Source organism: Galeopterus variegatus, unplaced genomic scaffold (genome assembly GCF_000696425.1).
Source record: "Galeopterus variegatus unplaced genomic scaffold, G_variegatus-3.0.2 Scaffold7647, whole genome shotgun sequence".
NCBI classification, from domain to species: Eukaryota; Metazoa; Chordata; class Mammalia; order Dermoptera; family Cynocephalidae; genus Galeopterus; species Galeopterus variegatus.
In genome coordinates, this window is record NW_007733758.1 from 25,601 (window position 1) to 43,058 (window position 17,458).

A 17,458-nucleotide genomic window follows, 5' to 3' on the forward strand; every position below is an offset into this window, starting at 1 on the left:
TGATTTCTTTTTCTGCATGTTCACTGTTGGAGTATAGAAATGCTGCTGATTTTTGTGTGTTGATTTTGTACCCTGCAACTTTGCTGAAATCATTTATCAACTCTAAGAGTTTTTTTGTAGAGTCTTCGATATATAGGATCACATCATCTGCAAACAGGGACAGTTTGACTTCATCTTTTCCAATCTGGATGCCCTTTATTTCCTTCTCTTCTCTGATTGCTCTGGCTAGTATTTCCAACACTATGTGAATAGTAGTGGTGACAGTGGGCAGTCGACCATTTAATTATGTTGAGATACTTTCTATCTATACCTACCTTCTAGAAAGTCTTTATCATGCACGAATGTTGAATTTTGTCAAATGCTTTTTTAGCATCTGTAGAAATGATCATATGGTCTTTGTCTTTGATTTTATTGATGTGGTGTATCACATTTATTGATTTGCATATGTTGAACCAACCTTGTATCCCTGGGATGATTCCCACTTGATCATGGTGTATAATTTGCTGGTGAAGTTGCAGAGAAAAAAGAACCCTCCTACACTGTTGGTGGGACTGCAAAATAGTGCAGCCTTTATGGAAAATGGTTTGGAGATTCCTCAAACAATTGCAGATAGATCTACCATATGACCCAGCTGTTCCACTGCTGGAAATATACCCAGAGGAATGGAAATCATCATGTTGAAGGGATAGCTGTACTCCAATGTTTACTGCATTACTATTTACAGTAGCCAAGAGTTGAAACCAGCCCAAATGTCCATCATCAGATGAGTGGATACAGAAAATGTGGTATATCTACACAATAGAATTGTACTCTGTTATAAAAAAGAATGAAATACGACCATTCACAGCAACATGCATGGACTTTGAAAAAATTATGTTAAATGAAATAAGTCAGGTGCAGAAAGAGAAATACCACATGTTCTCACTTATTTGTGGGAGCTAAGAATAAATAAATACACAAAGAAATGGCGGGGGCAGGGAAGAAGACACAACAATCACAATTCCTTGAACTTGTTAAGACAAGTGAACAGATATGATGTTGATGGGTGGGAGGGGGGAGAGGGAGGAATCAGTGAAGGGACACGAAAATCAACTACATTGTACATTGATAAAAGAAAAAAAGAAAAAATTACAAAAAGAAAAGATCGGTCTTTCACCAGAAATAATTTGAGAATCACTGTTGTACAAAAATATGTTGAAAATCCTAAAGCTTGAGTTTTCACTCATTTTAAATGCATAATGCCAAAAGTATCTCTAATTCACTGTTAGGTTTATTATGCACAGGATTCTATCACTTGTTTACTAGAAAATAACAAGTTACGTATTTTTAAACTGTTTCAATACTTGTTATTACTGGTGTTGTATTAACTAGGCTTACATGGAGTACCAGGAGAGAAGGGGGATCCAGGACCTCCTGGGTTTGATGTTCCAGGACCCCCTGGTGAGAGAGGCAATCCAGGGATCCCTGGATCACCTGGTCCTATGGGACCTCAAGGATCACCAGGGCTTCCGGGAAAAGCAGGTGCCTCTGGATTTCCAGGTAATTTGTTTAAAGTTTTCTCTGATTTTGGATTCAGGAAATTAAAGCTAATATGCTCTGGTAGATTATACTCATGTTACACTTTTCTGGACTGACACTATTCCTTAAGGAAGAATGTTAAATTTCTTTGATTGCAGGAAACTCACTTTGCTATTTGCACTGCACTTTTTCTCTGTGAGACTTCCAGTTATAGATTCCTATGTAATAAACACCACCAAAACTTAATGGTTTAAATCAACCTTTTTATTTTGGTCAGTATTCTATGGATCAGAATTTAAGGGATGGCTTGACTGAGTCATTTATCTCTAACCCATATGGCCCCAACTGGAGTGGTAGGGGCTGAAGGATCCACTTCCAAGATGGCACTTCTCTGACACCTGGGTGTTCCTTGGCTCACATGGCATCTCATTGTCCATGGTGCCTCTTCACATGGCTTAGGGTCTTCACATTATGGTTATATCAGGGTAGTTTCTCTCCTTCCATGGCAGCTGGCTTCCAAGAGTAAGAATCCCAAAAGTCAAAAGCAAGTGTTCCAGGAGCCCTGAATAGAAGCTGCAAGACTTCTTATGATCTAGCCTTGGGAGTCTAACAGTGTCACTTAGTCAAGGGTAAGGCACAGAGTTAGCTCAGATTACAGGAGAGGAGGCTACACAAAGGTGTGTATACTGAGAAATATGGTTCATTGGGGGGCCATTTCTGGAGATTAGCTACTACAGTGAGTCTCTTTATTCATGGGTATTAGTAATAGTGGGCACTAAGGTTACAGCAGGTGAAAAGGGGTAAAACTTAAGAGTGCCTTCCCTCTAACCATCAGTAGTTTTCCAGTTGACATCTTAAAACTTATTTTTCATCTATCCAAAGTCAAAGACAGGCAAAGGTTACTTATTGATATTTTTCAAAGGTGCCAAGGGTGAAATGGGTATGATGGGACCTCCAGGCCCACCAGGACCATTGGGAATTCCTGGCAGAAGTGGAGTTCCTGGTCTTAAAGGTAATATGCAGAGTTTGTTGGCAAATGTGTGTGAGAGAGAAAATTAAACATTGATTTATGTCAATACAGCATATCTTTATTTCACTGCTTTAAAATAAGCAATGCTTAGTTGTGTTTTGTTTCTATGTGATATGGCACTTAAATAGGTCTTGTTTTCAATTTGGTGGCATGCTTAGTTTAGATACCATGAAACATGGTAAATGCTTGGCTCAAAATAACAAAATGTAAGGACTAAACTTTGAATTTTTTCTTATAGTTAGTCTCTATCATTGTCAAGGAATTTGAGAAGAAAGAGAAATTGTCATTTGAATGTAAAATTGTATTCGCTCAAGTGATTCACAGACGATAACTTAGATGCATAAATGTTTTGGGTGGCCAGCAGCCTACCAACTGTGAAACATATGAATAATCTTTATATGCATTAATCCTGGATGGATAAAAGTGATCTATTGTGTCTTCCCCACATATGTTGATTTTAGGTGATGATGGCATGCAGGGTCAGCCAGGACTTCCTGGCCCTGCAGGAGACAAAGGTGATAAAGGAGAGCCTGGCCTTCCAGGCCCTCCTGGACCAATAGATCCAGATCTGCTGGCCTCTAAAGGAGAAAAGGGGGAACCTGGCTTACCAGGTGAGTGAAAGCATTTATGAATGAATACTTTTTCTGGCGTATGTGAAGTTTAATTTATCAATAGCATGAAAAGTAACTTGTAATACAGAATTCACCAACAAAAGGCACTTAGATGCATCAAATTTTGGTGATGAATATTAATTTTCACTTGAGTCGTACTGTTACACTCATCAACTTTTGTTTATTTTCTTTGTAGTTTACCTATCACGAGTGAAGGTTTTAAAATAGACTTAGGCAGTCACCTTCAAGCCTTCCAGAAAGTAGTACAGGATGTGGTAGAGAGAAAAGGATATATGGCCACAATCACTTGGAAAACAGATTTTAGTGTTTAGAAAACTTGCTGGTCCTTTTCATTTTTTTTCCTTGAAGCCAGTTAGGGATGAATGGTGCATTGTTATACTACAGTGTTTTGATATCTATATCACACTTGGCTTTTAAGTACAATTCATTGTTACTTTACCTTGGCAGAATAAACAAGTATTGGACTATGAACAGCCAGGCTCAGCCTTGGGGGAAGTCATTGAAAGTAGGTCTAGGGAACAACTGTGTTATTATAATTATTTTATTAGAAGCAAATAAAGTGTGAAGTAGAATGTGGGTTTTGTAAATTTAAAAAATTATTTTTTCTTTTTATAGATGTATAACATGTTCATAACAAAACCTCATAAAACATGGATAAGCATAAATCAATATATAAACACAACCCAATCTATATAGAATAGCCTTTCAGACAATATGGAACTTTATAACTAGATATGTTTATTTGCAGCTTATAGTAAAATTTGTGACTGTTTTTGTGTTCTCGCCATTAATATTTTCAATCCAAGTGTACACGTGGGTGTGTATGTATTCATAGAGGTTATAAGTTTCCCTATGAGCAGGACTTGGTGGCATTTTTCCTCAAAAAAATGTAATGTGTTGCAGCTTTTTGTGTAGCCATGAAACAGGCAGGGCCTTCTAATTTTTTATCATTGCTGAAATGAAATGTCTTTCTTGGAACACACCTTTCAAGGCTTCTTTCTCTTTTAATTATGCTTTCTGTACAATAGGGGCGGTAAATTATACTTGACCTCTACTATAAGGTTATAAATATATTATAGGGTTACTATAGGGTTATAAAATAGTCATAGAATCTGAAAGATAGCCTAGGGATGATCTGTCCCAATTTCTTCATTTCACAGCATAAAGAACTGAAGCACATAAGGGAAAGTGACTTAATACTGAGGGCTCTGAATTTGTTGGTGTAGGTAAAAAAGAAGTGGGAGATTTTAGTATGAGTTTGGTGCTAATGATTCATACTATATCAGAATATCATCCGTTTCTCTATTTCACTTACAGTTCAAAACTTGGGTAGCTTGCTTTGCCAGATTCATTTAATTGATTAATGATATCAGCCTAACTTTTCACTTCTACTCATCCTTGGAAGGTATTCCTGGAGTTCCAGGGCCAAAAGGCTACCAGGGTTTGCCTGGAGAACCAGGACAACCTGGACTCAGTGGGCAACCTGGATTACCAGGACCATCAGGTGAGTATGATAGACAACCTGTAGCAATTGGATGGCTTACCCTGAACTCTGGAAAAATAATTATGTATTTATCATATTTGAAGTTGCTTTGGATATGTCATGATAATATGCTTGGAGCTCACCTTTGGCAAAAATGTTGCCATTTGACCCAAGTTTCAACAGACAAGATTTGTAGCATATTTTGCTTTGCTCATTTGGCTTCTGCATTTTGTAGCAGCAGGGTATATACAGAATCAGAAGTTACGATCCAAGTAAGGTGCTGTTCTTTTGTTGTTGTTTTTTTGTTTTGTTTTGTTTTTTGTTTTTGGCACCTGGCTGGCACTGGGGGTGCTGTGTTTTATTACATATATTGCAACATATTTCAATAAAACAATTATCTAGTAGGAGCCTGAAGAATTTACCTTTTTCAGTCTTTTGCCTTCAGACAAGTCAACCATTAAACTACGTAAAACAAATGGCTGCCAATTCTACTTTTTTTTTTTCCTTTTTGTCTTTTTTTTACTGACCGGTAACGGATCGCAACCCTCGGTGTCACGCCCATACTGGGGGACCGGCAACAGGATCACAACCCTCGGTGTTGCGCCCGTACCGCGCTCAGCCAGTGAGCGGGAACCGGTCCCCACATGGGATCTGAACCCTCGGCGGGAGCGCTGCCACACTCCCAAGTGGCACACTCTCCAGTGCGCCACTGGGCCGGCCCATGCCAATTCTACTTTAAACAATTTTTAGGGATGAAAATTTCATAACCTCCTTTGGTAGTCTGTTATATCATTAATCACCCTTTTTCTTTTCTTATTCCTAATAAAACTCTTTCTTACTGCTTCTTAAGCCATTTTCTTTTAGTTTGGCCCCTAAGGAAATAAAGAGCCATTGGTTCCTATTCTTGTAAGATCCCTTAAGCTCAGTGTTTGCTCTGGATTTCACACCACATTGCCTTGGTGTAGTTGGAAAGAAAAATTTCTTCCCCATCTCTCCCTCACATATTCTGCATTCTCTTCTCTCAGTTGGAGGTCAGTGTGAAAGAAAGAATTTTAAAAAAATGTTTAAGGCAATATTGTGGTCCTTGGAAAATGTGTAAATGACACCACAGAACTCAAGCACCTACATTCTAGGAAGAATGTGCAAACAGAGCAGCCACATCCATTGGGGTGACTGCCCACTACCTCTCCATCAACCCTTATCTCTCCCTGGCCTAATATTCTTAGGCTATATCATGACAGGTACCACCTTTCCTCTTCCTCTTCTCAGTCTTTACATGGGAAAGCCATTTTTGAATCTTTTAAAAACAGACTAACTATACTGGATTCATCTGTGAAAATACAGTAAGGGTAGTTATATAAATCCAACAAATAAAACTTCAGGTAATTGGAATTGTTTTAGTGCAAGAAGCAAGGTGTCCTAATAAAAACTTTTCATTTAGGAAATCTCTATTACCATGGTTTTATTGAAATATGTTCCTACGGAAATTACTTGGGTACCTTTGCCTGTTTTATGCTGAGTTATATCTGTGGACCTTAATCATATATTAAGATTTAATCCATTTAATCCCATGCTGACGTTTTAATTACTACCCATTCCAAGAAACCAGGCAACCTTAATATTGCTGACTTGTCTTAAATTTACCAACTTGACTTTTCTAGGTCCCAAGGGTAACCCTGGTCTCCCTGGTCAGCCAGGACTTATTGGACCTCCTGGACTTAAAGGAAACATAGGTGATATGGGTTTTCCAGGTGAGTGATGAAAATCTCCCATATATTTAGTCCCATTAATGAAAGGTGGCTCACTATCTTTTTAATCAGAAAAGAAACTAGTGTTGATAGAATCAGGCTGAGACAATATCTAAGTTGGGTAGAGCTATCAGTGGGTAGAGCTCACTCATTACACAAATATTTGAAGTGGGAATTAAGGGGCTGAGATTTAGAAACCATAGACATTAGAATTTACAAACACCTCCGTTCTCCAATTTTACCCCTTTCATTTAAACTTTTTTTAAAAATAGGCTTTTATATAATCCTGGTTGTGAAGCTTATTATTATATAACTCAGAGTTTGCAGTGTTTTTTTAAAAAGCCTTTTTGCTTGATCCTTTGCACCTTAGTTATGCCATGAATAAAAATATTTTGTAAAATATTATATATTATGTATTTTCAACAGGCCCTCAGGGTGTAAAAGGGCTCCCTGGACCTCCTGGAGTTCCTGGACAACCTGGCTCCCCAGGAGTACCTGGACAGAAAGGAGGCAAAGGTGATCCTGGTGTTTCAGTCATTGGTCTTCCAGGCCTTCCTGGCCCAAAGGTAATCATACTCTATGCATATGCTTGAGCAGATGTGATTTTTCTTTAACAATGGGCTTGTTCCTAATTCTTCATTGAACTATAGAATGACATGGTGTTTTCTGGGTAAGAGTTTTGCTCCTTCTCTTTTTTCTTTGACTGTAGGAAGATATGTTTTAAGGTTTGTGGCGGAGTCCATAAAAAGAGAAAAAAAAAACTTTCTGGTTTCTTTGTTTTTCTTCTATCTTAATCTCTGAGTATATTTCAGTAAACTAAAGGCAGAGTTCTGCCTGGTTATAGTTTTCCCTTTTTAGTAATGGAGTTGCTGGTCTTTGTCCTAATATTATTATTAACTAATTTGAAAAGACTTATAAACAAAATAAGCAGTTAATAAAAGTGTAGTTGTATTCCTAACTGCCTATCTGAGGTAGTTCTCTAAATACAGTTTTTGCTTACTGGGTACAGAGTTTATGTTTAGGATGACAAAAATATTTTGGAATAGAGGTAATGGTTACACAGCATCGTGACTGTTATTAATTCCATACAATTATATGTTTACACATGCCTAAAATTGAAATTCTTATGTTATATATGTTTACTACAATAAATGAATAAATAAATAAGTACTGTTTTACATTTCCCTCTACTTTCCTAGTCAGCATGAAAACTTTGGTAGTATTTCTCAAGTAATCAAATTTAGAGATTGTTTTAAAATTGGGCTGGCCAGTTAGCTCAGTTGGCTAGAGTGCAGCCTTGTAACACCAAGGTCATGGTTTCAGATCCCCGAACCAGCCAGTCATAAACAAAAATTTTAAAAAAGAATCATTGGACTGAACAAGAATTTATTGACAACTACTTATTAGTTTGAAGTAAAAATGTAGTAAATAACACTCTTAATCATATAGTCAGACCACAGAGCTCAGGTCTATTAGAAAAGGAACTGTGGTACTCAACTTGCATTGAATTAGTGAAAATTCCCCCTGAAATAAGAATTTACTGAATTACATTTTAAAGATAATTTCCTTATACAAAAAAAAGTATTGTCCAGTTGGTCACCTCATAAGAGATAAGAGAAGTTTCTGCCTATTAATTCCAGTTTAACAATGTAAAGGTTTTTGAAGTGAATTTTAATTTTTTTCTATTATAGTTACCTTTACCAGTAATACATACTTTTATTAAAAAATAATACTACAGACATATAAAGAATAAAAGTGAAAATCTTCGTACCCCATGTCCCATCCTCTTTTTACCATTCCCTTCCTCATAGAGAGAGGCCAACTGACAATAGTTGGTGTATAAATTTGAATTCCTTGTTCTGCACATTTGCATATATGCATATAGAATTTTATTTTTTCTACACATTGTATATATGTAGAGTCAAAGTATACACACTATTCTGTACCTTGCTTTATCACTTATATCTTTTTTTTTCTTTTTAAATATTTCTTGGACATTTTCCATGTCATTTTCCATTGCATCTGTGGACATATATATAATTATTTGTACTGGATAGCTATCTAAAAGTGAAATCTCTAGGTCAAAGGATTAGTGTGTTTAAATTTTTGCCTTTTAAAGTTTTTATAATAGCGATATATGAGCTTGATTTTAAAATACAACCAGCATGGGCTTTCAGTCAAGATGGTGGAATAGAAGGTCTCCAGCATCACTCTCTCCCACAAATCAACCAATTTACAATTATTAAAAAGCAATGACAGCCAAACTGTGGCTGCTAGAGCTCAGGGGAAGAGGAGGAGAGACCCATGGAGTTCATGAAGGAAGGAGAAGCCACGATGAGAAAAAGAAAGGATCACTCCCACCATTTCGAGCCCCGGCTACTTCAAGGCTGGAGCTGGTGAGCACATAGAACAAGAGCTGGCAAAAGCTGCAGCTGTGTACCTTCGTATGAAGTTGCTTGGAGGCTGCAGGGGAGAAGAGAGCCTAGATGGCCCCCAGGCCAACAAGACTACTAACAAGTTTCCCATGGACCCACAAAGGAGTGAGGAGCCATAGACAACAGAAAAAAGGAGCCACTCAGCAGCTGATGAGTCATCACAAAGGACTGGTGCATGGCCTGTCCCATGGAAAGTGTTTGGAGTGTGGGCAGTGGTGGACACAACCACACTGGGGAAACACTGGGGCACAGCATGGACAGCTGATCTGCCCTTCAATCAGCATAGGACCACTCAGTGGAGACTGGTCAGAAATATAGAACTGCAGGGGGTGCAGTTTGCTGAAAAGACTCAGGCCCAGAACAAAGTTTCCACACAACCTAGGTGTGCCAGACCTCATGAGACATACAAGGTCAACAATTAAAACCTGAGCTGCACAAAAAGCCTTCCCCAGGGAATCAGCAGCAATGAAGCAATTTTGCTTAGCTCAACTACAGTGCTCAAGTGCTGGTCCCTCAGGAAGTTCTCCTATTTTACAAGTAAGCAAAGAACAACAAGTTAGTTCCAGTGCAGAGTTTAAGTGGTGGGAACAGTGTATAATCCAACACAGAACTGAAAGAAAAAACAAAAGACCCACAGATCACAGTTCCAGTATTAACTAGTAAATGTCTAATACCACCAAAGAACACCTATAAAACCTAGAAGGACTGGAAGCCCCTGGGTTCCCAACCAGGGAGGGTGGAGGACCGAGGGCCTCAGCACATCCTTAATCAGCTCAGTAATGACCAACGAGCTACCACAGAAAGCGTTCTGAGCTCCTGAGCCAGGGCGGTGGGGGGCCAAAGACCTTAGCCATGCACCCCCGATATCCGCAACCAGCCCAGTGATGACCACTGAGCCACTGCTGGTAGCACCCAGGCTCCCTAGCTGGGCTGGTGGGGGACTGAGGGCCTCAGCCAAGCACCCCTGACATCTGCAACCAGCCCAGTGACAACCACCAAGCCACTACAGGAAGTGCCCCAGGCTCCTGACCTTCAGCCATGCCCCCCTGACATCTGTAACCAGCCCAGCAATGACTTGGCCCATTCTGGAAGCCTCCTGATCTCCTCTGCTTGAATGAGGGGGGTACCATGGGCCTTGATATGCTCCCCCTCCTTCCTCCTGTTCCCACCCCATCTCTTCCCCCTTTCCCTCTCTCTCACACCCCCAACTGCTCGGCAACAACATCTTAGAATCAGGCATGGAGACACGGGAAGCTGAACTCTGCCACAACTAGGCAAGCTGCTGCCACCGCGCTGGGGCCCCACTGGGGTTCTGAGGCATGGACCTGGGGAAAGCCAACCCAGCCATAACCACGTAAGGAGCACACCAAAAACATCATTTCCATACATGTAGCCCACCATAGCCACTGCAGTTGCCATGGCTGTCACAAAAATGGCTAGTCTCTATAGCAACAGTCACAGCCACTGTGCAGATGGCACACTAGACTCTCAACTGCATTGACACAAGGAGAGACACCAGTGGAGACCAAAAAAAAAAATTATCTCCATAGAGCACATACCAGTGTACTAGAAGAAGCACCTGATTTACTATAATAGGGGAGGACTTGATCACACCTGTCTCTGTACTGGACAGATCATCTAGACAACAAACCAACAGAGGAATAGTTACTCTATCTGAAGGAGAGGACAAATCTATGGTTATTAGAAGGGAGAGGGGAAAGAGAAGGGGGAAGAGGGAGGGGGGAGATTGGATAAGGGGCATAAAGAATAAGAATGACTTGTAACAATGAATATGCTATTAAAACATAAATTAAAAAGTATATAAAAATAAAATAAAATAAAATACAACCAGTATGAAAATATGTAAAATGTGAAATTTTCTTTCTACATGTTCACAAACCCCAAATCACCAGTTCTTCTTCACCATAGTAACCACTTTTAACAGTTTTTTATGTACTCTTCCAGAAAAGGTTTTTAATGCATATGTGAGTGGTCTTCAAAAAGTTCATGGAAAGATTCATATTATCTTTCAATTCTATTTCATGGGAAAGATCAGGAGCCTAGTTTTCTAATTGTTTATGTTTTGTCACTGAAATAGGAAGTACATCAATTTAGAGGGAGGAGGGAGAAAGACATACTCAAGGCTTGAGGCCTGACTTATGAGTTTTTGGGTTTTTAAAAAAGTTTTCTACTTATGAAGATTTCCACATTCTAATATTATAAAAATAGATTTATATATTTCTTCCAGTATTTTTATGATTTAGCTTTTTATATTTACATACTTAATCCATCTGCATTTCTTTGTCTGTTGTGTGAGGTGAGGAACTCAATATTTTTCCAGTTGGCTCAACACCACTTTTTACAAATTCCATTCTTTACTCACTGATTTAAAATTCCATTTAGGGCCGGCCCAGTGGCACACTGGATAGTGCGCCACTTGGGAAGCGCGGCGGCACTCCCGCCCGAGGGTTCGGATCCCACATACAGACCGGTTCCCGCTCACTGGCTGAGCGAGGCACGGGAGCAACACCGAGGGTTGCGATCCCGTTGCCGGNAAAAAAAAAAAAAAAATTCCATTTAAAAAATATTTTTAATTTGTTTATACATATTTTTTCTAGAATGAGTGAATTTTAACATTTGTGTAATGGAACCAAAATGGTCATACTAAATCTCTGAATTTATAATGGATGGTAGCAGAAAAACATGTTTCAGTTGGCAAAAGTCCAAGGTATATCCAACTCTTCAGGCACATGGCTAACTTCTAGTTTTTCTATGTGGCCTACAAGTATATTTCTATAAGAAATTCTACACTAAATTTGGAAACTTACAGAGCTGATAAAACAAGGAAATAATATAAAGTAGCCTGTTGTTTCTTTTGAATGGTATTATTATATTTTAGAATGGCGACAAATTGAAAAATAAGGTTTTATAGCTCAGTTCTATGAGGCACAGGCAATCCTTGCTTTGTACAGTTCTGGTATGCACAAATTTCAGTTACCATGACTTACTTAAATAATACCAAACCACAACAACATGGTTAAAATTTCAGTTACTATGGTATATTAACTCTTAAGTCCATAAATCACCATGTAAATAACAGATGTGCATTATGATCAGTGAGGAGTCATTTCACTTCTATCAAATTTTGTCAATGATTAGTCACTGTGCATCTGTTCAGTTCATGCACTGACAGCAAAGCATGTAGTTGTGTTGCCTCCTTGTCTCCCAGTGATAAACCAATGTGACGTTTTACAAAAATGGGTAATCAAAAGAGAAAATTGGCCCACAAAGAAGAAAGTGCAGCAAAAAACATGGAAAGTGATAAAATTGGAAGTGAAATTTGAATCTAATGTAAATGTGATTATAGAATAAATAGCCAGCCATAGGAATGTAGACACTGCCACCATTTGAGGACTCTAGATTTGCAGCCAAACTTAGTGAAGGCAAACTTATCAACATAAATGAAGAAAGTAGCACTGATGAAAAAGATGAAGATGTCACAGAGGAAGTGTCACCATCAAAAAACTTCTCATTAAGGAAACTCTTGGAGATATTTTACAAGATTGAAGGTGTAAAGGTTAAAACTTTGGAAGCTGATCCAAGCTTAGTAAACTATGTGACAATTTCTGTGTCAAGGTATAGAAAAGATGTGTGCTCCATATTGTAATTTATATGATGAGAAGAAGGGAGACACTGTTCAAACTACTCTTGGTAAGTATTTTACAAAGAAATAAAATAGTTTAATTCTCAATGTTTATAATATTTAAAACTAAAGTGTACTAAATAAATATTGGTTTTACTATTTTTTCATTTCCTATGCATGTATATATAACTGACATTAAGAGAGATTTTTGGAGCTGGCTGGTACGGGAATCCAAACCCATGACTTTATAAGTTATATGGCTGTGCTCTAACCAACTGAGCTAAGCAGCCAACCTAAGAGAGATTTTAATGTTTTGGTAAAAAATATTTAAATATCATGGAATAATCAGAATTTTCCCCATTGATTATTAAGATCACTTTACATCATTTTGGCTTGCATATTCATTTTCATAGTCCCACACTACCATGTAAAATGAATAGTGCCTATATTATGAAGGAAGAGGTGAAGAAAAGTTTCAGGAAACATATGATTAGGGGATGATAAGCATAAGAGAAATTTCTGTAATTACTGAGTTGTTAAGAAATAGGGAGAATGGTGAAAGATCAGATCAGTGGTTTGTTTTATAAATGACACAGTTTATGAGACAGCATCCTTGTTAGTCAAAAAGCATGACTAATACAGTATACTGAGAACCCTGGACAGGGAATCAGTAGGCAGGAGTCTGAGTCCTGTACACATGACCTTGGTAAGTCACTTAATTCTTCTGTATCTTCAGTACCTTGTCAGTAAAATGGGTAGAAGAAAAAATATCCTACCTTTTGCACAGTTATTGTAAGCCTTCAGTGAAGTTAAAAAACACATTGTAAATCATAAACCACTCAATCCATAGTATTTCTTTATATCTAGAATGAGAAGGCTAGAATAGATGGTATCAAAGATTTCTACAACTCTTAAATTTAATGACTATGGAACTTGACTTCATAATTGTACAAATGTCATCGAGTATACTTACACAAACCTAGATAGCATAGCCTCCTACACACCTAGGATTACATGGTAGAGCCATTATAATCTTATGGGACCACTGTTGTATATATGGTTTGTTATTGACCATAATGTGGTTATGCAGTGCATGACTGTATGAATCTGTAACATTCTTTTAATATGGCCTAATGATTCTAAGCTCCATTACTCCTTCTTAAAATCTAGTTATACTACAGATTTAATGCAATCCTTATCTTAATTTTTGCTGAAATTGACGAGGGTATCCTAAAATTCATATGGAAATGGAAGAGACCCAGAATAGTCAAAAAAAACTTGAAATGAACAGATTTGGAGGACTCACTTTTGTGGATTTCAAAACTTACTATAGGGCTACAGTAATCAAAACTGTGGTACTGGCATAAGATAGATGTAGGGATCAATGGAATAGATTAGAATTTAGAAGTAAGCCCATGCACTTCTGGTCAACTGATTTTCAACAAAGGTACTAAGACAATTAAAAGGGGGAAATAAAAGTCTTTTCAACAAATGGTGCTGAGACAAGAAGATATCTATCAATCTGCTGAAGAATTAATTTGGACCCCTACCTCATATACCATATAAAAAATTAACTCCAAATGGATCATTTTCGTAAATATAAGAGCTAAAACTATGAAAATTTTAGGAGAAAAGATGACTAAATCCTTCAGACTTTGTGTTATGTAATTGTTTCTTAGCTATGACACCAAAAGCACAAATAACCAAAGAAAAAATAAATTGGACTACATTATTATTATTTTTTTTTGCTGCAAATGATGCCATCAAGAAAGTGAAAAGACAACCTACAAAATAAAAGAAAATATTTGCAAATCTTATTTCAGATAAGCATTTTGCATCTAGAATACATAAAGACCTCTTACAATTCAATAAGAAAGCAAGTAAGCCAATTTTTTAAATGCATAAAGTGAATTGGACCTAATGGAACATATACAGACCATTCCATCCAACAACAGCAGAATATGCATTTTTTCAAGTGCACATGGAACATTCCCTAGAATAGACCATATGTTAGGCCACAAAATAAGTCTTAATAAATTTTAAAAGATTAAAATCATACAATATGCCTTTTCCAATAACAATGGGATGAACCTAGAAATCAACAGCAGAAGGTAAACAGGAAAATCTACAAATATGTATAAATTAAACAATACACTCTTAAACAACCAATGGTACAAAGAAGAAATCACAAGGAAAATTTAAAAATATATTGAAATAAATGAAATGAAACTACAACATACCAAAACTCATAGGAAGCAATAAAAGCAATGCTAAAAAGGGAAATTAATAGCTGTGAATGCTTACATTAGATAAGAAAAACCTCAGATCAAAAACCTAACTTTATAGTTTAAGAAACCAGAGAAAAAAGAACAAACTAAACCAAAATCTAGCAGAAAGAAAGAAATAATAAAGATTACAGTATAGATAAATAAAATACAGAATAGAAAAACAATAGAGGGCATCAATAAAATCAAGAGTTGGTTCTTCAAAAAGATCAGCTAAGTTGAAAAACTTTAGCTAGGTTGACTAAGAAATAAAGAGAGGACTCAACTAAAATCAGAAATAAAAGAGGGTGCATTACTAGCAATTTTGCAAAAATAAAAGACATAAAAAGTACTGTGAACAAATGTATGCCAACAAACTGAATAACCTAGATGAAATGGACAGATTCCTAGAAACACACAAACTACCAAGACTGAATCACAGAAAGAGATTATCTGAATAGACCTATAGCTAGTAAGGAGATTGACTCAGTAATAAAAAATCTCCCAACAATGGATTCCAAACTCATTCTATGATTCCAGGATTACACTATTACCAAAGCCAGACAAAGACACTAGAAGAAAAGAAAATTACAGACCAATATTCCTATGAATTTTGATGGCAAAATCTTTAACAAAATACTAGCATACTGAATTCAACAGCATGTTAAAAGGATTGTACACTATAATCAAGTGGGATTTATTTCTGGGATGCAAGGATGTTTCAACATGCAAAAATCATCAATGTAACATATCACATTAACAGAATGAAGGAAAAAACTCATGCAGTCATCTCAAGTAAAGTAGGAAAAACATTTGACTAATTTAACACACTTTTATGATAAAAACATTCAATGATGAAAACTAGGAATAGAAGGCAACTGTCTCATCATAATAAAGTCCATATATGAATAAAAAAACTCACAGCTAACAATGGTAACACACTGAAAACTTTCCTCTAAGATCAGGAACAAAACAAGGATGCCCACTTTCACAACTTCTTTTCAACATAGTGCTAGAAGTTCTAGCCAGAGCAATTAAACAAGAAAAAGAAATAAAAAAGGGATCCAAATTGGAATGAAAGGAGTAAAATTGCCTTTGTTCACAGATGACATAATCTTATATGTACAAAACTTTATAAAAGTTTCATACATAAAAAAGTAACTGTTAGAAATAGTAAATGAATTTAGCAAAGTTGCAGGATACAAAATCAACACACAAAAATCAGTTGTGTTTATATACACTAACAATGAACAATCTGAAAAAAAATTAAAAAACAATTACATTTACAATAACATCAAATAGGAATAAAACTAACCAAGGAGGTGAAAGACCTGTACACTGAAAATTACAAAATATTGCTAAAAGAAATTAAAGAAGACACAAGTATATGGAAAGACATTTTGTGTTCGTGAATTGAAATATTTAATATTAAGATGTCCATACTACCCAAAGTGATCTACAGATTCAATGCAACTCATATCAAAATCTCATTGGCATATTTTGCAGAAATTGAATATTCATCCTAAAATTCATATGAAATCTCAAGGGACTCTGAACAGCCAAAACAATTTTGAAAAAGAACAAAGTTGGAGGACTCACATGTCCTGGATTCAAAACGTATTAGAAAGAAACAGTAATCAAAACAGAGTGGTACTGGGCTGGCCAGTAGCTCAGTTGGTTTAAACATGGTGCTGATGATAATACCAAGGTCCAGGGTTTGATCCCTGTACCAGCCAGCTACAAAAGATAAAAAGAAAAGGAGGAAGGAAAGAAGGAAGGAAAGAGAGAAAGAGATGTGATACTGGCATAAAGATAGACAAGTAGACCAATGAAACTGAATAGAGAGCCCAAAGATAAGCCCGTGCATATATGGTCGAATGATCTTTGACAAGGGTGCTGAATAGGGAAAGTGCAGTCTCCTCAACAAATGGTGCTGGGAATATTGGAATACTAGATGTCTACATACACAAGAATGGAGTTGGACCCTTTTCTTACATCATATATGAAAAATAACTCAAAATGGATCAAATATCTAAATGTAAGACCTAAAAGTATAAAACTCGTAGAAGAAAACATGGGGCAAAAGCTTCATTACTTTGGATTTGGCAATGATATCTTTGATATGACTCCAAAAGCACAGGCAACAACAACAACAGAAAATACACAAATTGGACTACATTAAAATTTAGAACTTCTGTGCATCTAAAAACACTGCGAACAGAATCAAAAGGCAGCTCACAAAATGGGAGAAAATATTTGCTTATCACACATCTGTTAAGGAATTCATTTTCAGAATCTATAAAGAACTCTTATATGTCAACAACAAGTAAAACCCAAAAAGCCCAATTCAAAAGTAGGCAATGGACTTGAATAGATTTTTCTCCAAAGAAGATGTACAGATGGCCAATAGGTACATGAAAAGATGGTCATCATCACTAATTATTAGGGAAATGCAAATCAATACTACAGTGAGATAACACTTCATACCCATTCAGAATGCTATTATCAAAAAAAGAAACAGTAAATAAGTATGTTGGTGAGGGTGTGGAGAAATTGAAACATTTGTGCATTACTGGTAGGAAAATGGTGCAGCCACAATGCAAAATAGTCTGGCAGTTCTCCAAATATTTAAACACAGAATTAGCATATGATCCAGCAGTTCTAATTCTGGAGATACATACACCCAAAAGAATGAAAGCAGGGAC

The 17,458-nt window shown here is 36.8% G+C and overlaps 1 protein-coding gene across 1 annotated transcript in view; it reads left to right on the forward strand.

The window, feature by feature from the left end:
- Positions 1–17,458, forward strand: part of LOC103607716 (collagen alpha-5(IV) chain) — a gene marked incomplete at its 5' end in the record, with an annotated part of 86,500 nt that overhangs the window by 24,784 nt on the left and 44,258 nt on the right. The window contains 6 exons of the mRNA XM_008592188.1: positions 1,372–1,539; positions 2,441–2,530; positions 3,010–3,159; positions 4,586–4,684; positions 6,325–6,414; positions 6,838–6,977. Coding sequence (XP_008590410.1) covers positions 1,372–1,539; positions 2,441–2,530; positions 3,010–3,159; positions 4,586–4,684; positions 6,325–6,414; positions 6,838–6,977 — 737 coding nt within the window. The remainder of the gene's footprint in view (positions 1–1,371; positions 1,540–2,440; positions 2,531–3,009; positions 3,160–4,585; positions 4,685–6,324; positions 6,415–6,837; positions 6,978–17,458) is intronic.